This window comes from Aquarana catesbeiana, linkage group LG13 (assembly GCF_042186555.1).
Source record: "Aquarana catesbeiana isolate 2022-GZ linkage group LG13, ASM4218655v1, whole genome shotgun sequence".
Classification (NCBI taxonomy): Eukaryota; Metazoa; Chordata; class Amphibia; order Anura; family Ranidae; genus Aquarana; species Aquarana catesbeiana.
In genome coordinates this window covers 145399822-145416065 of record NC_133336.1, presented here as the reverse complement: position 1 = coordinate 145416065, position 16244 = coordinate 145399822, and the positions used below count along the sequence as shown (strand labels likewise).

Sequence of the window (16244 nt, the reverse complement as noted above, 5' to 3'; positions counted from 1 at the left end):
TAGTCTTTGTGCAAGGATTTGTAAGAGGAACCCATAGGTGGGTAGGTGCAGTGTCTTGTGTAGCTACAAAAGTCTCTGACCCGCTCTTGTATCATGTCCGCAGTCTCTGGTCGTCTCTTGTAGTATTTTGGGGTCAGTCAATCTGGAGCTTCTCATTAAGTTGTCTGCTGGGTTTACACTTTGCTACATGCAGGGAGTGTTGTCTCTTTTGTTTTTAAGAACAGATAAAATAAAAAAAAAAAAAAAGACAACACTTCCTGCATGTAGCAAAGTGTAAACACAGCAGACAACTTAAAGAGAAGCTCCAGACTGAGTGACCCCAAAATACTACAAGAGAGGATCAGAGACTGCAGACATGATACAAGAGATGGACAGAGACTTTTGTAGCTACACAAGACACTGCACCTACCCTTCTATGAGTTCCTCTTACAAATCCTTGCACAAAGACTACCACTGCTGGCAGCTGGTTACTTAAAGTGGAGACTATTGTTCATCTGACTATGCATGTAGTATACTATACAGGGGTAGGTAGGTTCCCAGCGCCACACAGCCAACCCTTTATCCCACTTTTTATAGTCACAAATTATAAGACTTTGGTGCTTTCCTTCACATTGCCCAGTCCACTCTTTTGGCCACAAGAGATAAGATGGTGCTGGGCTGTCCACAGGAGACAGCCCATTCTTTATACTACAGTAAGATGGTGGTTGGTTCCCAAAGTACCTGATGATGATGCCCGGAGCAGCAGGCTGTGAGGAGGACTGGAGAACAGAGGACAACTGCGGCCGTCTGGCCGTCTCCCACAGCAGCCTGTTGTAAAGAGGACAGGGGCAGCCTGTGCACAGTGTGAGGGGAGCCAAGGAGGAAGGCTCTGGGACTGTGTTATGACTCATCGGGAGTTGGGGACACTTGCCCCATGTGCCTAGCAGCAGCCAGCTCAAGACGGTGACGCCGTGCCTCTGGGGATGAGGTCAGCGGGGGGCGGGAAAAGAGGCGCGGCCAACACCCATGGCTTCTTCCGGTATAGTTCAGACTCTGAGGCAGGGCATATAGCGGCGCACGGGTGACGTCATCAGAAAATCGATTGTGCAAGTCGTAGCATCGATGCCGCATTGTGGGTGGTCGAATCGTGATGCATCAATGCTACGATTGATGCATCACGGGCAAGGAGGGCATTAATCAGAGAGGCAGCACAGAGACCTAAGGTAACCCTGGAGGAGCTGCAGAGTTCCACAGCAGAGACTGGAGTATCTGTACATAGGACGACAATAAGCCGTACGCTCTATTGAGTTGGGCTTTAAGGCAGAGTGGCCAGATGAAAGCCATTACTTTCAGCAAAAAACAAACTGGCACGTTTTGCGTTTGCAAAAAGGCATGTGGGAGACTACCAAAATGTATGAAGGAAGGTGCTCTGGTCTGATGAGACTAAAAATGAACTTTTTGGCCATTAAAGAAAATGCTATGTCTGGTGCGAACCCAACACATATCACCCAAAGAACACCATCCCCATAGGGAAACATGGTGGTGGCAGCATCATGCTGTGGGGATGTTTTTTTAGCAGTATGGACCGAGAAACAGGTCAGAGTTGAGGGAAAGATGGATGGTGCTAAATACAGGCATATTCTTGATCAAAACTAGTATCACTCTGTGTGTGATTTGAGGCTAGGATGGAGGTTCACCTTCCAGCAGGACAATGACCCCAAACACACTGCTAAAGCAACACCTGAGTGGTTTAGGGGAAACATGTAAATGTGTTGGAATGGCCTAGTCAAAGCCCAGACCTCAAACCAATAGAAAATCTATGGTCAGACTTAAAGATTGCTGTTCACAAGTGCAAACCATCTTGAAGGAGCTGGAGCAATTTTGCAAGGAGGAATGTGCAAAAATCCCAGTAAGTTGTGGCAAGCTCATAGAGACTTATCCAAAGCAACTTGGAGCTGTGATAGGTGCAAAAGGTGGCTCTACAAAGTATTGACTTTAGGGGGGTGAGTAGTTATGCACATTGACTTTTTCTGTTATTTTGTCCTATTTGTTGTTTGCTGCACAATGGGAAAAAAAAAATTAAGTTTTGGGCATGTTCTGTAAATTAAATGATGCAAATCCTCACTCCATCCATGTTAATTCCAGGTTATGAGGCGACAAAACACGAAAAATGGCAAGGGGGTGAATACTTTTGCAAGGCACTGTATGTCTATACATTGTTTTAGCAAAATTGCAAGTAAATGCATAAATCAGGAGAAAATTTATAAATGAGAAGTTAATGAACTGGCTTTCAATTGGAAATATGTAATGTGCCTATTAGGCCACAGTTGATGTCATAAACGGAAGACTCCCCAGACACCTTTAAAAAATTTTTCTTCTAATTAAGGCAATAGCTTGCTTGCAGTACTGCCAAGGCAACGTATAGATCATTTTCAATCATGCTTTATTCTTTTCATTCACAGGCGATACAGCCCCCTTATTTTTTTTCCAAATAATTTAACATAAAAATAATTGAAATAAATGTAAAGGATGTGCATTAAGACTGACTGTAAACTCTGAATTAACTTTTTTTTAAACTAGTAACTGTTAGTGCATGTCTTCTTGTTTGTTTACGACCAAAACGATCAATTATATCTTCCTCAGAAACAGATTCAAAAACCTGTTTTTCTATTGACAGTACTGCAAGATTGTTTAATCTAGACTGTCCCATTGTACATCTCAACCAATTGTGAAGTCGCCTGAGTGCACTGAAAGATCTCTCACAACTACAACTGCTCACAGGAATAGATAGCAATTTGAATATTTTTTTTTACAGTTGGGAACATTAAAGGATCTAACTGTTGGTAGACTTGATCCATTGACATTTGTTCACCATCCAGTTGTTTCCGTGCAAAGAAATTTTTGGCAACAAGCACTTCCTCTCTTTTGAGTTGAATTTTGTAATGCCTAGCAATCTCAGCTAAATCCGGCTCATACAAAAAGTTTGGGGAAAGTGGACTGCAGGCCTGAATCCCTCTTATCAGTTCTATTTTGATGCTAGAAAATCTATGGTCTAGTTCAGATAGCATGCGGTCTACACATGGGAAAAATATTTTGGTTCTGAACTCATCTTTGGAACTGACATATTCACGAGAAAAACAAGGTTCAGTCACATAGTCTTCCATGTGCTTTTGTTTTTTCCTTTGCACAACCACTTCTTCACCTTCAGTGTTGACGCTAGCCAATAAAATTTCAGCTTTCTGAAGCAGCTCTGAGACTTTTTCAGTTGTGCGCATGGATTTTAAAGTACTGCAAACTGCCTCTTTAAGGTCAACTGCTTTAGCTAAATCTAGATTCTCTTTTTGGAGTGTTTTATGGAATCCCTCTGTTGTGCTCAATAAAGTTTGGAACATAAAGACAAAAAAATTACAGAGATTTTCTTTAAATTTGACAACAGACCAGATGCAGTACTTGATTTTATCTCTGAAAGGCACTTGCAGACAGGAACAAAATTGGTAATCAGTGCATTCACAGAGCGTATCTGGCAAGACCAGCGGGTATCTGATAGCTGAACTAGTTCACCTGGTTTCAAGCCTAATGTGGATTGTGCATCTTTGAACTTTTGATGGTGAATTAGAGATGTGCTAAAAAATGTATAGAGATTTTCCATTGTATTGAAAAAATCCTTGGCTTCTTTTATTGCTTTGCAAGTATGGCACAATACAAGATTGAGTTCGTGAGCATAACAATGCACATATATAGCTTCTGGGTGGTATTTCTGGAATTTTGCTTGGACGCCACCACTCACTCCACTCATGACTGCTGCACCATCGTAAGTTTGTGCAACGCATAAAAGGCTATCTAGCCCATAATCTTTCAAACACTCCTGCAAAGATTCAGTGATTGAATCCGCACAGAAATCTTTCAATTCCTTCAAAGAAAGAAAATGTTCTTTTATTTCACCATTTTCGGGTAAAACGTAGCGGATAAATACGGCTAATTGTTCTTTTTGATGATCTCTTGCCTCATCTGCCATTACCGAATAAAGACCAGAAGCCTTTAATTCATTGACTATCTTACTGCTAACTTCCTCAGAGCAGCACTGAATAATTGCATTCTGAGATAAAGGAGAAGTATAGGTAGAGTTTGCAGGTGGTGAATAATTTTTGAGGAAGGTGTCAAATTTAGAAATCAAATTTAAACATTCCTTAAAATTTCCCCTATTCTGACTATTTTCTGATTCATCATGACCTCTAAATGAAATTCCTTGTTTACTAAGGAACGTTGCAACAGCCACAAGACGTTTAAGATAATCTCTCCTTTCCTGAATTTGAACCTCTCTACCTGTTTGGATCTTCTCAAGCACATTACCACGGAGTATACTGTCTTTGTATGCAGACCATGACAGCATACCAGACTTATGAGCTGAAGATTTATCGTGTTCTTTAAATGAATCTAGAGCTCTTTTCCAGTTTTTGTATCCACTTTTGCACATAAGTGAATCTAAGTGTGACCGACCTTGTTTTGTACCAAAATTTCTGCAGCTAAAACAGAATGAGGCATTTTTTTGGATTGAATACTCCAACCAGCTGTATTTTTCTAACCAATGAAACTGAAATGAACGTTTTTGTGTGCCAAAATATTCATAAGGATATTGTGCCAGTTTAGGCTGTACTGGCCCCTTTTCAACATCCCCTAAATCAGTAGCCTCACATACTAAACTCAGATTTACAGAGCTACTCCCTGCTCTTTCTGGCAGTTCTTCACTGCTTTCTAGACATGATGACCTTGAACCTTCCTCAGCATCTAAGGGATCATCATCAAAATCGATAATTTGTTCAGAGCCAGAGGTAAGAGATTCTTCTTCCTGCTGAGACTGCACTGACGGTGATGATTCTGCTGCTGAAACCTTGGTGAGGAAAAATTTTCTAATATCCATGACCTATAAAAATTATCAAAAAGATCCTGTAACTATTAGTTTCCCAATCAGCATTTTAATTTGCTATAGGACATTTGCTATAGACTGTGCCATTGTCCCCTTCTCACCCCCTCTATATATTTTAATCCCAGGACATGTGGTTGGTCAGACATGGTACAGGAGAGAGGCCAGATACAGGCTGCGGAGGGATCTGGTCTTACCTGGCCGATGCGGCTGTGATGTGGAGACTGGCGCATGTCGCCGCCACCTCTTAGAGGAGTGCTTTGTCGCCCTGGAACAAATGGCGCCACCCAGCACCATTACATTACTGCGCATGTGCCAGCCAAGCCTGTGCGGGCTTTCCAGAGACCGGCTAGCCTTGGAACGGCACATGCCCGCAAAATGTCCGGTAGGCCAGTCCGGCCCTGATTCCAGTACATTAGCGATCATCCCACACCCCAAATATTTCTGAATGGCTTAAATGCATCTGTAAAATCATGGAGATGGAAAATTTGATTCATATTGCTCGTGATTCCACAGCCAAATTATCACGCATTTGGGCATGCTGGAATCATTTCCAAACCACAGACAGATACACAGCTTTGACAGAACAGAATCCGGTTGGATCTACACAATAATCAGTTGACTATATATGAAAGACCCTTTACCTGTACCCTTTCTCACTCTCTGGACAAAGGGCCTCCCACCCCTAAACAAGGGTTGAGTCTGAGAGGACCTCTGTCAAAAAAAAATGCCTTGAACAGATTACTGCTTCTATTCATGTTTATTCATTTTCCAATCAACATTCCCTCTGTTTGTTGGTTTTGAACTCTTGCGGCAGAGACGATCTCTCTCCTACCTTCCCTTTTTCCCCATTCCCTACTTATCACCCCCTCTCCCCAGCCACTTTCCCCTTAAATACCGATATTTACCAGTTATGCATCTTAGGAATCACTTTAGCCTAACCCTTAGGCCATTACCCTCACATCTGGCACTATAGTCAAAGTGGAACTTTAGTAAAAAAAATTATGACCCGATAGATCACTTTCTGCTGCTTCTATTGCAGGTATAGCTATGTAAAACATTGAAGATAAGTGCCTATACTGTATAAAATCCAGTAATACACTACACATGCTGAGTTGCTCTCCATTTTTAGGCACTGCTGAATTTGTAGATGCTGATCTGCTGACAGCCTTAATTAAACCCTCCTATCTTTACAGCCAAGGATGCTGCTTCTGTTTGATCTGCAACTACCATGGTGCTGCAGATGTTAGTTATGACACCAGCAATTTTATGGTACAACAGTTTGGTTGAGGACACAAGCAAATGTGACAGTTTAGCAATCCTGGCATTACAGGAATGTAACTGTTTTTAAACCATTAAATTAATGGGTTTAGTTGTGCTTTACGATTTACTGCTCGGACTCTGGGCTTCAGCAAAATGGCCGCGTCCAGCAAGAAGAAACAGGAGCAATGCAGGAGGCAATTTACAGCACACACTTATTTTGGTAGCATTATTATTAATGTGGAATATATGTTCCTTGCTAAAGAACTATATATTTTATCAGGTTGTAAAGATTTATTTTAAGGGAATATACTTAGGAGAGGCAGAGCTAAAGCAAACTGCAATGGTTTGATATGGGTATCCTCAGCATGCCCTTAGTTCATACTCCTTTGTTATTACATGTGAGCTCTAACCAACAAAAAATAAAAAAATAAAAGATGCAGGTGAAACTTTAATTGTAACTGTAAATACATAGAACTTAGTCTTTGCAATGAAAGCATTCTAGACTTGAACTGCAGATTATTCCAATGGAGCTCTGAATGGACAACAAGATACAAACATTTGGTCTTTTTATGATGTCCTAAAGAAGAAATGCCAGGTCAGTTTGAGAGCGTATGCGCAGTTGTCACCCTCAATGGCGGAGGCAGTACCCGACAGCTGATGGAAACATCGGCTTCGGTGCCGACACTCGCTGGACTCCAGGACAGGTAAGTGTCCTAATATTAAATGTCAGTAGCTACAGTATGTGTAGTAGCTGACTTTAGATTTTTTGAAGCGGAGGCCGGAACACTTTAAAGTGAAGGTCCACCCCCCAAAAAAAAAAAAAAAAAATTATTTTTTTTTTTTAAACTAACCTGAAATGGCTGTTGCTAGGCAGTCTTCCTATTCTGCCTCTTCCTATGCCGCGGTGATGTTCTGTCTTCTCCTCCCCGCGTTGTCTTCTGGGGAATGGGGCGCGGTGTGTTATAGGAACTGTGTGTGTCCCACAACACATCGCGTCCCATTCACAAAGCGCTGCGCGACTCCCGCATGCGCAGTACGAAACGGGCAGTGAAGCCATAAGGCTCCACTGCCTGTTTCCCTTAGTTAGGATGGCGGTGCCGGGACCCGAGAGCCGAGGGACGGGTCGGCCTCGGGCGGCCGACATCGCGGGCACCCAGGACAGGTAAGTGTACTTATTTAAAGCCAGCACAGCTACAGTGTTTGTAGCTGCTGACTTTTAAAAAAAAAAAAAAATTTTCCTGGCCAGAATCTCGCTTTAAGTATGGCAAAATTATCTGTAACTAACTGGAGTACTCCATTAATATCCCAATAGTCTGTTTAGGCTTTCACAGACAAACCAGAAACAAATTATGACATCTACACAAAATGAATACTGTAATTCTTAACATGATCAAAATGGTTCTTTACATTGGCGCAAGCTTACTTTCTTTACCTACTCCAAGTCTGGACTGTCGCAGTGTCTTATAGACGAAGAGACGCCTCTGCTGCAGGTCCAGGTGCACTCTCCCTAAACGGACCACGGTCCCCAGTCTGTATCAATGCTTTTTGGCCACATCTCAAAATTGACACGTTCTCCCAGATAACACCACTGAAAAGCAATCCAGAGACACATTAAGTTCAGGATTATGTCAATCCTGCACATGTGCCGAGACAGAAGTTACAGTGTCCTAGAACCCATCCCAAGCCCAGAGTGTACATTGCTCAGTGCATGTGCATTACAATGTACACAAAGAAATAGAAAAAAAAATTGGCTGCATTCCATCGCCCTTCACACATGTCTGGTATATCAAGATTTTGGAGGTGTTTACTCTGTATATATACACACACCTTAATGCCCATCCCCTTTTATAGGTGTATAGGGATGTACAATATAAAACATGGTTGCATTAACCCACCCAGGGAAAATACAACTGGGTGCAATGCTCTGCATGCTCCGTAGAAATAAATACCAATAAATGCCCCATCAATTGCAGCCACTGTGCACCATCACATGAAGCCACTGTGCACCATCACATGAAGCCACTGTGCACCATCAAATGCAGCCACTCTAACCCCGTCACATGAGGCCACTGTGCCCCCTCAAATGAAGCCACTGTGCCCCCTCAATGAAGCCACTGTGCCCCCTCAAATGAAGCCACTGTGCCCCCTCAAATGAAGCCACTGTGCCCCCACAAATTGAAGCCACTGTGCCCATCAATTGCAGCCACTATACCTTGTCACATGTAGCCACTGTGCCCATCAATTGCAGCCACTATACCTTGTCACATGTAGCCACTGTGCCATCAATTGCAGCCACCCGGGCCCATCACATGAGGCCACTGTGCCCCATCAATTGCAGCCAACGTGCCCCGTCACATGAAGCCACCGTGCCCCGTCACATGAAGCCACTGTGCCATCAATTGCAGCCACCGTGCCCCGTCACATGATGCCACTGTGCCATCAATTGCAGCCACCGTGCCCCATTCACATGATGCCACTGTGCATCAATTGCAGCCACCGTGCCCCTTCACATGATGCCACTGTGCCATCAATTGCAGTCACCGTGCCCCTTCACATGATGCCACTGTGCCATCAATTGCAGTCACCGTGCCCCTTCACATGATGCCACTGAGCCATCAATTGCAGCCACCGTGCCCCTTCACATGATGCCACTGTGCCATCAATTGCAGGCCACCGTGCCCCTTCACATGATGCCACTGTGCCATCAATTGCAGTCACCGTGCCCCTTCACATGATGCCACTGTGCCATCAATTGCAGTCACCGGTGCCCCTTCACATGATGCCACTGTGCCATCAATTGCAGTCACCGTGCCCCTTCACATGATGCCACTGTGCCATCAATTGCAGTCACCGTTGCCCCTTCACATGATGCCACTGAGCCATCAATTGCAGCCACCGTGCCCCTTCACATGATGCCACTGTGCCATCAATTGCAGTCTCTGTGGAGAGAGAGGAGAGAGGAGAGAGAGGAGAGAGAGAGAGAAGGAGAGAGGAGAGAGAGGAGAGAGAGAGAGAGAGAGAGAGAGAGAGAGAGAGAGAGAGAGAGAGAGAGAGAGAGAGAGAGAGAGAGAGAGAGAGAGAGAGAGAGAGAGGAGAGAGAGAGAGAGAGAGAGAGAGAGAGAGAGAGAGAGAGAGAGAGAAGAGAGAGAGAGAGAGAGAGAGAGAGAGAGAGAGAGAGAGAGAGAGAAGAGAGAGAGAGAGAGAGAGAGAGAGAGAGAGAGAGAGAAACACCTTTTCTTTTCCTTGACTCTTCGTTGTTCTGTCCCAGTCTCAGGCAGCTAACATGGCCGTTATCCATCGTGACTGGAAGTTGAGGATGAGGGAGAAGGGGGCGTCACCTCGCCGTCGCCGCGCCGTCGATCTCCTGGTCTTCTGCGGCATATCACTCCGCCTGTTGTCAGTCAGTGGGCGGCGCCGAAGCACACAGAGTCTGTGTAGGTGGGCGGCGAAGCACACAGAGTGTAAACTGCCGCCGCTGCTGTCTCAGTCTGCCTGCCTGTCTCAGTCCTGACGGCGGGCGAACTATTTTTTCTTCTCTAACACTCGGGGGACACTCGGGGCTATTGGGCACACATTCGGGCTTTAGCCTCAATAGCCCCATGCTAGACACGTCTCTGATGGAATACCCTTCTCTCTCAGAACTCCTCCAGCAGGGACGCAATGCTCGCCTGTTTTGAAGGGTAATGTGAGAAAGGTCCTGGAATAAGGATATAGGCTGATCATTAAAGAAGATGTGATCATTTTTTCTGGATTTGTGTAAAATTTCCTCCTTGTGGGAGAAGCTTTGCAAGCAGCACAGTCTCTCGGAGGGGCTGTGTCTGCAGGGCTTGGATTCAAAGCCCTGTGAGCCCTGATAAATTCTATGTCCGTATCTTTGGGACGTTCCAAAAGATCATTAAAGACAGCCTGCAGTGCTGATTTTATCAGGGCAGATTCACTGGTCTCTGGGATCCCTCTGACTCTGTTTTGTCTTCTCTCCCTGTTGTCGAGGTCCTTTACGTGGATAAAGTGATTAGCATGGGTATGCACTACAGATCCCAGGTGCTCAATAGCCCTATCCCTTTGAGCTTCTGCCTTCTCAGTATTTGCATCCACTCATTAAGGGAGAGGAGATCGTCTTTCAGTTCAGTTAAAGCTGAAGAGAAGGCGTTTTTGATGTCTGCAGCTATCTGTGTTATCTCTGATAGCTGTACAGGGTGATCTGTGTAATCGGTGTCTCTTACCAGATCTTCCGCAGGTTACATGGAGTCCTCTCTGGGGTCTGCCTCGTGCTGCAGCGTCGCCATCTTTGATCCTGTGCGGCCTCTCATTTGGGGATTTTGTGAGCTGAAGCACTCCTGCGGTTTCTGGGCACCGAAAACGAGAGTTGCTGGCTGGGACCTGTAGTGTGCTTGTCCCTCTTGCCCATATTCAAAACGATCAGGCTGGAAGGGGACTAAGAGCCGTGGGTGTGAGGAGCTCCTCTAGTCTGCGTCCATTCCCGCAGCGTGCCCCAGAGGGCCATCAATGAGTACCTGTGCGACTATGGCACCAGGACAAGGTCAGGGGAGCTTGTTTTTTTTTCCCCACACCAGTGGGCCATGATCAGGGATGCATGCACTGTCCTGTCACCATTTGAGGAGGCCACGAGGATGGTGAGCAGTAACAGTGCATGCATCAGTGACACTGTCCCCCTTGTCCACCTCTGTTGGAGCACATACTGCGTGGAATAATGGACAGGATACTTGAGGCAGAACAGAGGCAGGAAGAGGAGGACTTCCTTAGCTCTCAAGGCCCACTTTACCCAGACAGTGTTCTGACTGGGCTGCAAAAGGTGGATTACCAGCCGGGAGCTCCTTCTGTGGCCACCAGGAAGAGGCTAGGGGCCAGCGTGGAGCGCATGTGGAGCGTGCGTGACGTCGCAGGTCGTCCGTCCGCTCTCCGGGTTCAGTATCCAGGGCAGGGATCGTCCAGGGAGGAGGGCTTGCAGGGCTTGAGAGAAGGCTACGTGCTCGGAGCCACTGCTCCTTCAATAGGCCTATCCACGTGCGCTCCACGCCTGCCCCTAGTCTCTTCCTGATGGCCACAGACAGAAGGAGCTCCCGGCTGGTAATCCACCTTCTGCAGCCCAGCATCCCTGCAGCGTCACCACCACAGGATCAGAGGGAACACCGAGGACCACATACCTATACAGATGAGCCTTTTATATGTTTTTATCCTGTAAGTGTGTTTTTACCTGGTGTCATTAAACATCATTTGTTAATACTACACTCAGGTGGCACTTCCTTCTCTACCCCTCTCTCATCCATCACAGAGCCAGCTCTCTGAGGACAGCAGCCGCCTAGCCTACCAGCCTACTTTAACCATTACATTACCGGTTACCACTTAACCCTTGAACTTCCAGCCTGTCCCCTATGGACTAAGTTGCTCAGCCTTTTATATCTCCTGTTATATATGGACTTGTTTGTTTGTGCTTACAGTTAATAATACTCTGATAGCTTGGAAGAATATATTTGGTTCTGGGCACCGCTACCAGTGGCTAAGGCCTAATTTTTCAGCCCCTGTTTAAGAGGGGCGTGTAATTACAATTTTTGATGCAATATTTTGCAGAAGGGTTCATTGCTGCGCTCAACTAGAGTATATGTGAGGGGTTGCAGTGTTGTGACACCAGCACCAGTGCCTAAGGCCCAATTTTTCAGCCCCTGTTTAACAGGGACATGTAATTACAATTCTTGATCTAATATTTCACAGGAGGGCCCATTCCAGAGCCCAAAAGTAACTGAGGACTTACAGCGTTATGGCAACACCACCACCACAGGCCCAATTTTTCTGCCCCTGTTCAACAGGTGCATGCAATTACAATTCTTGATCTAATATTTCACAGCAGGGCCCGTTCCTGCACCCAAGAGTAACTGTGAGGGCTTACAGTGTTGTGGTAACACCAACACCTAAGGCCCAAATTTCTGCAGAGTATATAGAGCAGGACCCTACTTTCAAACATCCAACTTACAAACGACTCCTACTTGCAAACGGAAGGAGACAACAGGAAGTGAGATGAAATCTACCCCTAGGAATGGAAATGCTCTCCTGTAAGAGTTAATATGGGAAAAATGTGTCTCCTCTCCACTGATGCTTTATCACCAAGCCTTGTTTCACTAAAAACCCCAAATTTTCAAAAAAAACATTTGTCATTGGGACAGAAAGTGAGGTGAAATCTTCTGAAGAAGTGCACAGACAGCAAAACAAATATTACAGGGGTGATAACCCTTCCCTATGTTTTCCAAAAAGCTTAAAAATAGATTTTTTGGCTGGAGCTACACTTTAAAAATGTACCAGTTCCAAATTACAAACTGATTCTACTTAACAACAAACTTACAGTCCCTGTCTTGTTTGCACTGCCTGTATACTGCTGTTCAGAGTACATAGGGCCTGGGGGCCCCACGCCTTTCCTTTTTTTAATTTGGGTGCGGGGTTTCCCTTAATATCCATACAAGACCCAAAGGGCCTGGTAATGGACAGGGGGGTGGAACCCATGCCGTTTGTCTCACTGATTTTCATTCATATTGCCAGGACCTGACATTACATTAAAGCCCCAAGCAGTTTTAAATTACTTTTATTCCTTTAAAAATGTCATTTTGTGCAGGGACTGTTCTAAGCATGGGAAACACGCGCGACTTTACAGGCATACTACAGACACCCCCCAGGTACGATATTTAAAAGGAATATTTCACTTTTTTTTTCCACTTTAAGCATCATTAAAATCACTGCTCCTGAAAAAATGTCAGTTTTAAAAAATTTTTTTTGCATTGATACATGTCCCCTGGGGCAGGACCCGGGTCCCCAAACCCTTTTTAGGACAATACCATGTAAATTAGCCTTTAAAATTAGCACTTTTTGATTTTGAACGTTCGAGTCCCATAGACTTCAATGGGGTTCTAAAGTTGGCGTGAATTTTCGGTTTGTTCGCGGGGGGGGGGGGGTGGGGGGTGGGGTGTTCGGCTCATCCCTAATGATGGTCAGAAATATAGCAACGTAGGAATTACTCCAAAGGCTGATTGGCTCGTTCTGCGGCCCCATTAGACTGCGGGTGATACACAGGAGAAAGCAAGCTGAATTTCCAACTGTACACAAAAGGCTCGCCAGAACCGGGAGACAAACTGACTACCCCTGTCCGAGACAATCACCTTGTAAGTGAAAGATCTCCCAAGCAAAAATGGAAGCCAGTCCCTTAGAAGTGGGCAGCTTCTTAGGTGGAATACAATGACACATCTTTGAGAACCGGTCAACCACCATAAGGATAACAGTGTTGCTTTCGGAGTTGGGCAACTCCACAATGAAATCCATAGACAGGTGGGTCCAGGGGCTCTCTCCATTGGGTATGGGTTGTAGGAGGCCCACTGGAAGGTGTCGTGGAGTCTTACTCTGAGCACACATGGAACAGGCAGCTACGAAGGCAGTTACATCAGCCCGTAGACTAGGCCACCAGAATTGTTGGGAAATGGCCCAAACGAGTTGATTCTTCCCAGGGTGGCCAGCTGCTTTGGGAGAATGATATGTCTGGAGCACGGCAGTACGGAGACTCTCCGGGACAAAGCAGCGGTCACAAGGTTTCTCAGGAGGCGCATGGAACTGAGCAGCAAGAATTTTGTCACCCAAGAGGAAAAGTAAGACTGGTGCGAACCCTAGCCAGAATACGATCAGGAGGAATCATAGGAACCGGAACCGACTCCAAATTGGAAGTGGAGGAAAATTGTCGTGACAAGGCATCAGCCCTTACATTCTTAGTACCAGGTAAGAATGTGACAATGTAGTTGAAACTTGACAAGAAAAGAGCCCATCGCGCCCTTCTGGGAGAGAGGCGTTTAGCCTCAGACAAGAATGTGAGAATCTTATGGTCAGTAAGAATGAGAACCGGTACAGTGGTACCTTCGAGGAGATGTCTCCATTCTTTCAGGGCTAGAATGATCGCCAACAGCTCTCTGTCACCAATCTCGTAACTGCACTCTGCAGGTGACAATTTATTGGAAAAGTAGCCACAAGGATGCATAGCGCTCTTAGAGGTAGGACGTTGAGACAGAAGGGTGCCAACATCAGTCTCAGAAGCATCAACCTCAAGGATAAAAGGCAACATAGGATCAGGATGTGCCAACACAGGAGCAGAAACAAAGGCAGCCTTGAGACTCTCAAAAGCGTTAATGGACTCCGGAGACCAACTCTGTGGGTTACTGTCCTTTCTGGTCATATCAGTCAGGGGCTTGACCAGAGATGAGAAGAAACAAATAAACTTCTGATAATAGTTGGCAAAGCCCAGGAAAAGCTGCAGAGGACGTAAACCCACGGGTCGGGCCACTGTAGGACTGCCGAAAGTTTCTCTGGGTCCATCGAAAAAGCAGCAGTGGAAATGACATAGCCCAGGAATTTAACCTGTTCACGATGGCACTCGCACGTCTCCAGATTACAATAGATATTGTTCTCTTAGTTTCTGAAGCACACAACAGACATCTGTGTGGTGGCTCTCCAGGGACTTGGAAAATATGAGGATATCATTGAGATAAACCACCACACATAACTGCAACAACTCTCGGAGGAAATTGTTAATAAATAAATTCCTGGAAAACTGCCAGGGCGTTACAAAGGCCAAAAGGCATTACGAGGTACTCATAATGGCCTGTTCTGGTATTAAACGCAGTTTTCCACTCATGGCCCTCCTTAATCCGCACAAGATTTGTGAAAACTTTTGCTCCCTTGAGGCGGTCAAATAACTCTGAAATCAACGGAATCGGGTAGGCATTCTTAATCATGAAACGATTGAGACCCCTATAATCAATACAAGGTCTCAGTTCACCGCTCTTCTTCACAAAGAAGAAACCAGCACCAGCAGGAGACGAGGATTTGTGGATGAAACCTCGAGAAAGTGCGTCTGCAACATACTTCTCCATGGCCTTATCCTCCTAGACTGACAAAGGGTAAACCCGGCCACGAGGGGGTATGGCACCAGGTTGAAGGTCAATTGCACAATCATAAGGCCGGTGTGGAGGCAAACTACCGGCTTGACCTTTGTCAAAGACATCGCTAAAATCGCGGCACTCCTCCAGCAGGGAGGAAAGTGAAGAGGTGCACAGGACCTTGGCTACCTTCTGGAAGCATGTCTCACTGCATTGAGGTGACCAAGAGAGAACCTCAGCACAGAGCCAATCAAAAGAGGGGTTGTGCCTCTGTAACCAAGGATAACCAATAACCAGTGGAAACCTAGGTGAGGAAATAACTTGGAATTGGATTATCTCATAGTGAAGAGCCCCTATGGCCATGGACAACGGAACCGTCTCATGAGTCACATGGGCAGGCTGTAAGAAGTCTCCCGTCAAGAGCTTCAATGGCAAGTGGAGTGTTATGTAGCTGCAGCGGAATCGAGTGCTGCGATACAAAGTCAGCATCAATGAACAGGCCTGCAGCCCCAGAGTCAATCAGAGCCTATATCTCGATGAACGACTCAGCCCAAGAAAGGGTGACCGAAACCAGGGACTTATCCTTCTGGATAACTGGGGCATTCCCTGGACGGGTAGGACAAGACTTCAAAAAGTGACCTGCCTGGCCACAATAAAGGCACAATCTCTTCCTCCTCCTAAAGGTACTCTCATCCGCAGAGAGACGCGTGAAGCCCAAGTGCATGGGTTCATCTTCACTGACCGACTCGGTCCCAGGAGGCATGGGCGGTGAGGGAGGCACGGGTGGGACTGCAAAGCTTGGAGGCAAACTTACAGGAGGCTACCGCAGGCGCTCCTTAAAAGAGAGAGAGGCTCTCTCTGAGTCTGGAGTCAATGAGGATGGCAAACGTGATCAACTTCTCCAGCTCAGTGGGTATATCTCGGGCTGCTATCTCATCCTTGATGGAATCTGCAAGACCATGAGAAAAGGCAGCCACGAGGGCCTCATTGTTCCAAGCAACCTCTGCTGCCAGAGTACGGAATTCAATGGCGTAGTCGGCAACAGTTTTCGTACTCGATGGTTATGAGACACTTAGCAGCAGAAGCGGAGCGCGCGGGAACGTCAAATACCCTTTTAAAGGAGGCCACAAACTTTGGGTAACTCAAGACAACAGGTT

The 16244-nt window shown here is 45.8% G+C and overlaps 1 protein-coding gene across 1 annotated transcript; it reads right to left on the bottom strand.

Annotated features, from left to right (window-relative positions):
• Positions 1-1088: 1088 nt before the first annotated feature.
• LOC141117715 (zinc finger MYM-type protein 1-like) lies at positions 1089-9524 on the bottom strand. Its single transcript, XM_073610721.1, has 3 exons — positions 9395-9524; positions 7587-7751; positions 1089-4900 (listed from the first exon to the last, which is right to left on the bottom strand). The coding sequence occupies exon 3, from the start codon at positions 4895-4897 to the stop codon at positions 3353-3355; it is 1545 nt and encodes a 514-aa protein (XP_073466822.1). The 5' UTR covers positions 4898-4900; positions 7587-7751; positions 9395-9524; the 3' UTR covers positions 1089-3352.
• Positions 9525-16244: the final 6720 nt, after the last annotated feature.

Coding starts and splice junctions, on each gene's coding strand:
- LOC141117715 (XM_073610721.1), bottom strand. CDS start 4,897: ATGGATATTAGAAAATTTTTCCTCACCAAGGTTTCAGCAGCAGAATCA.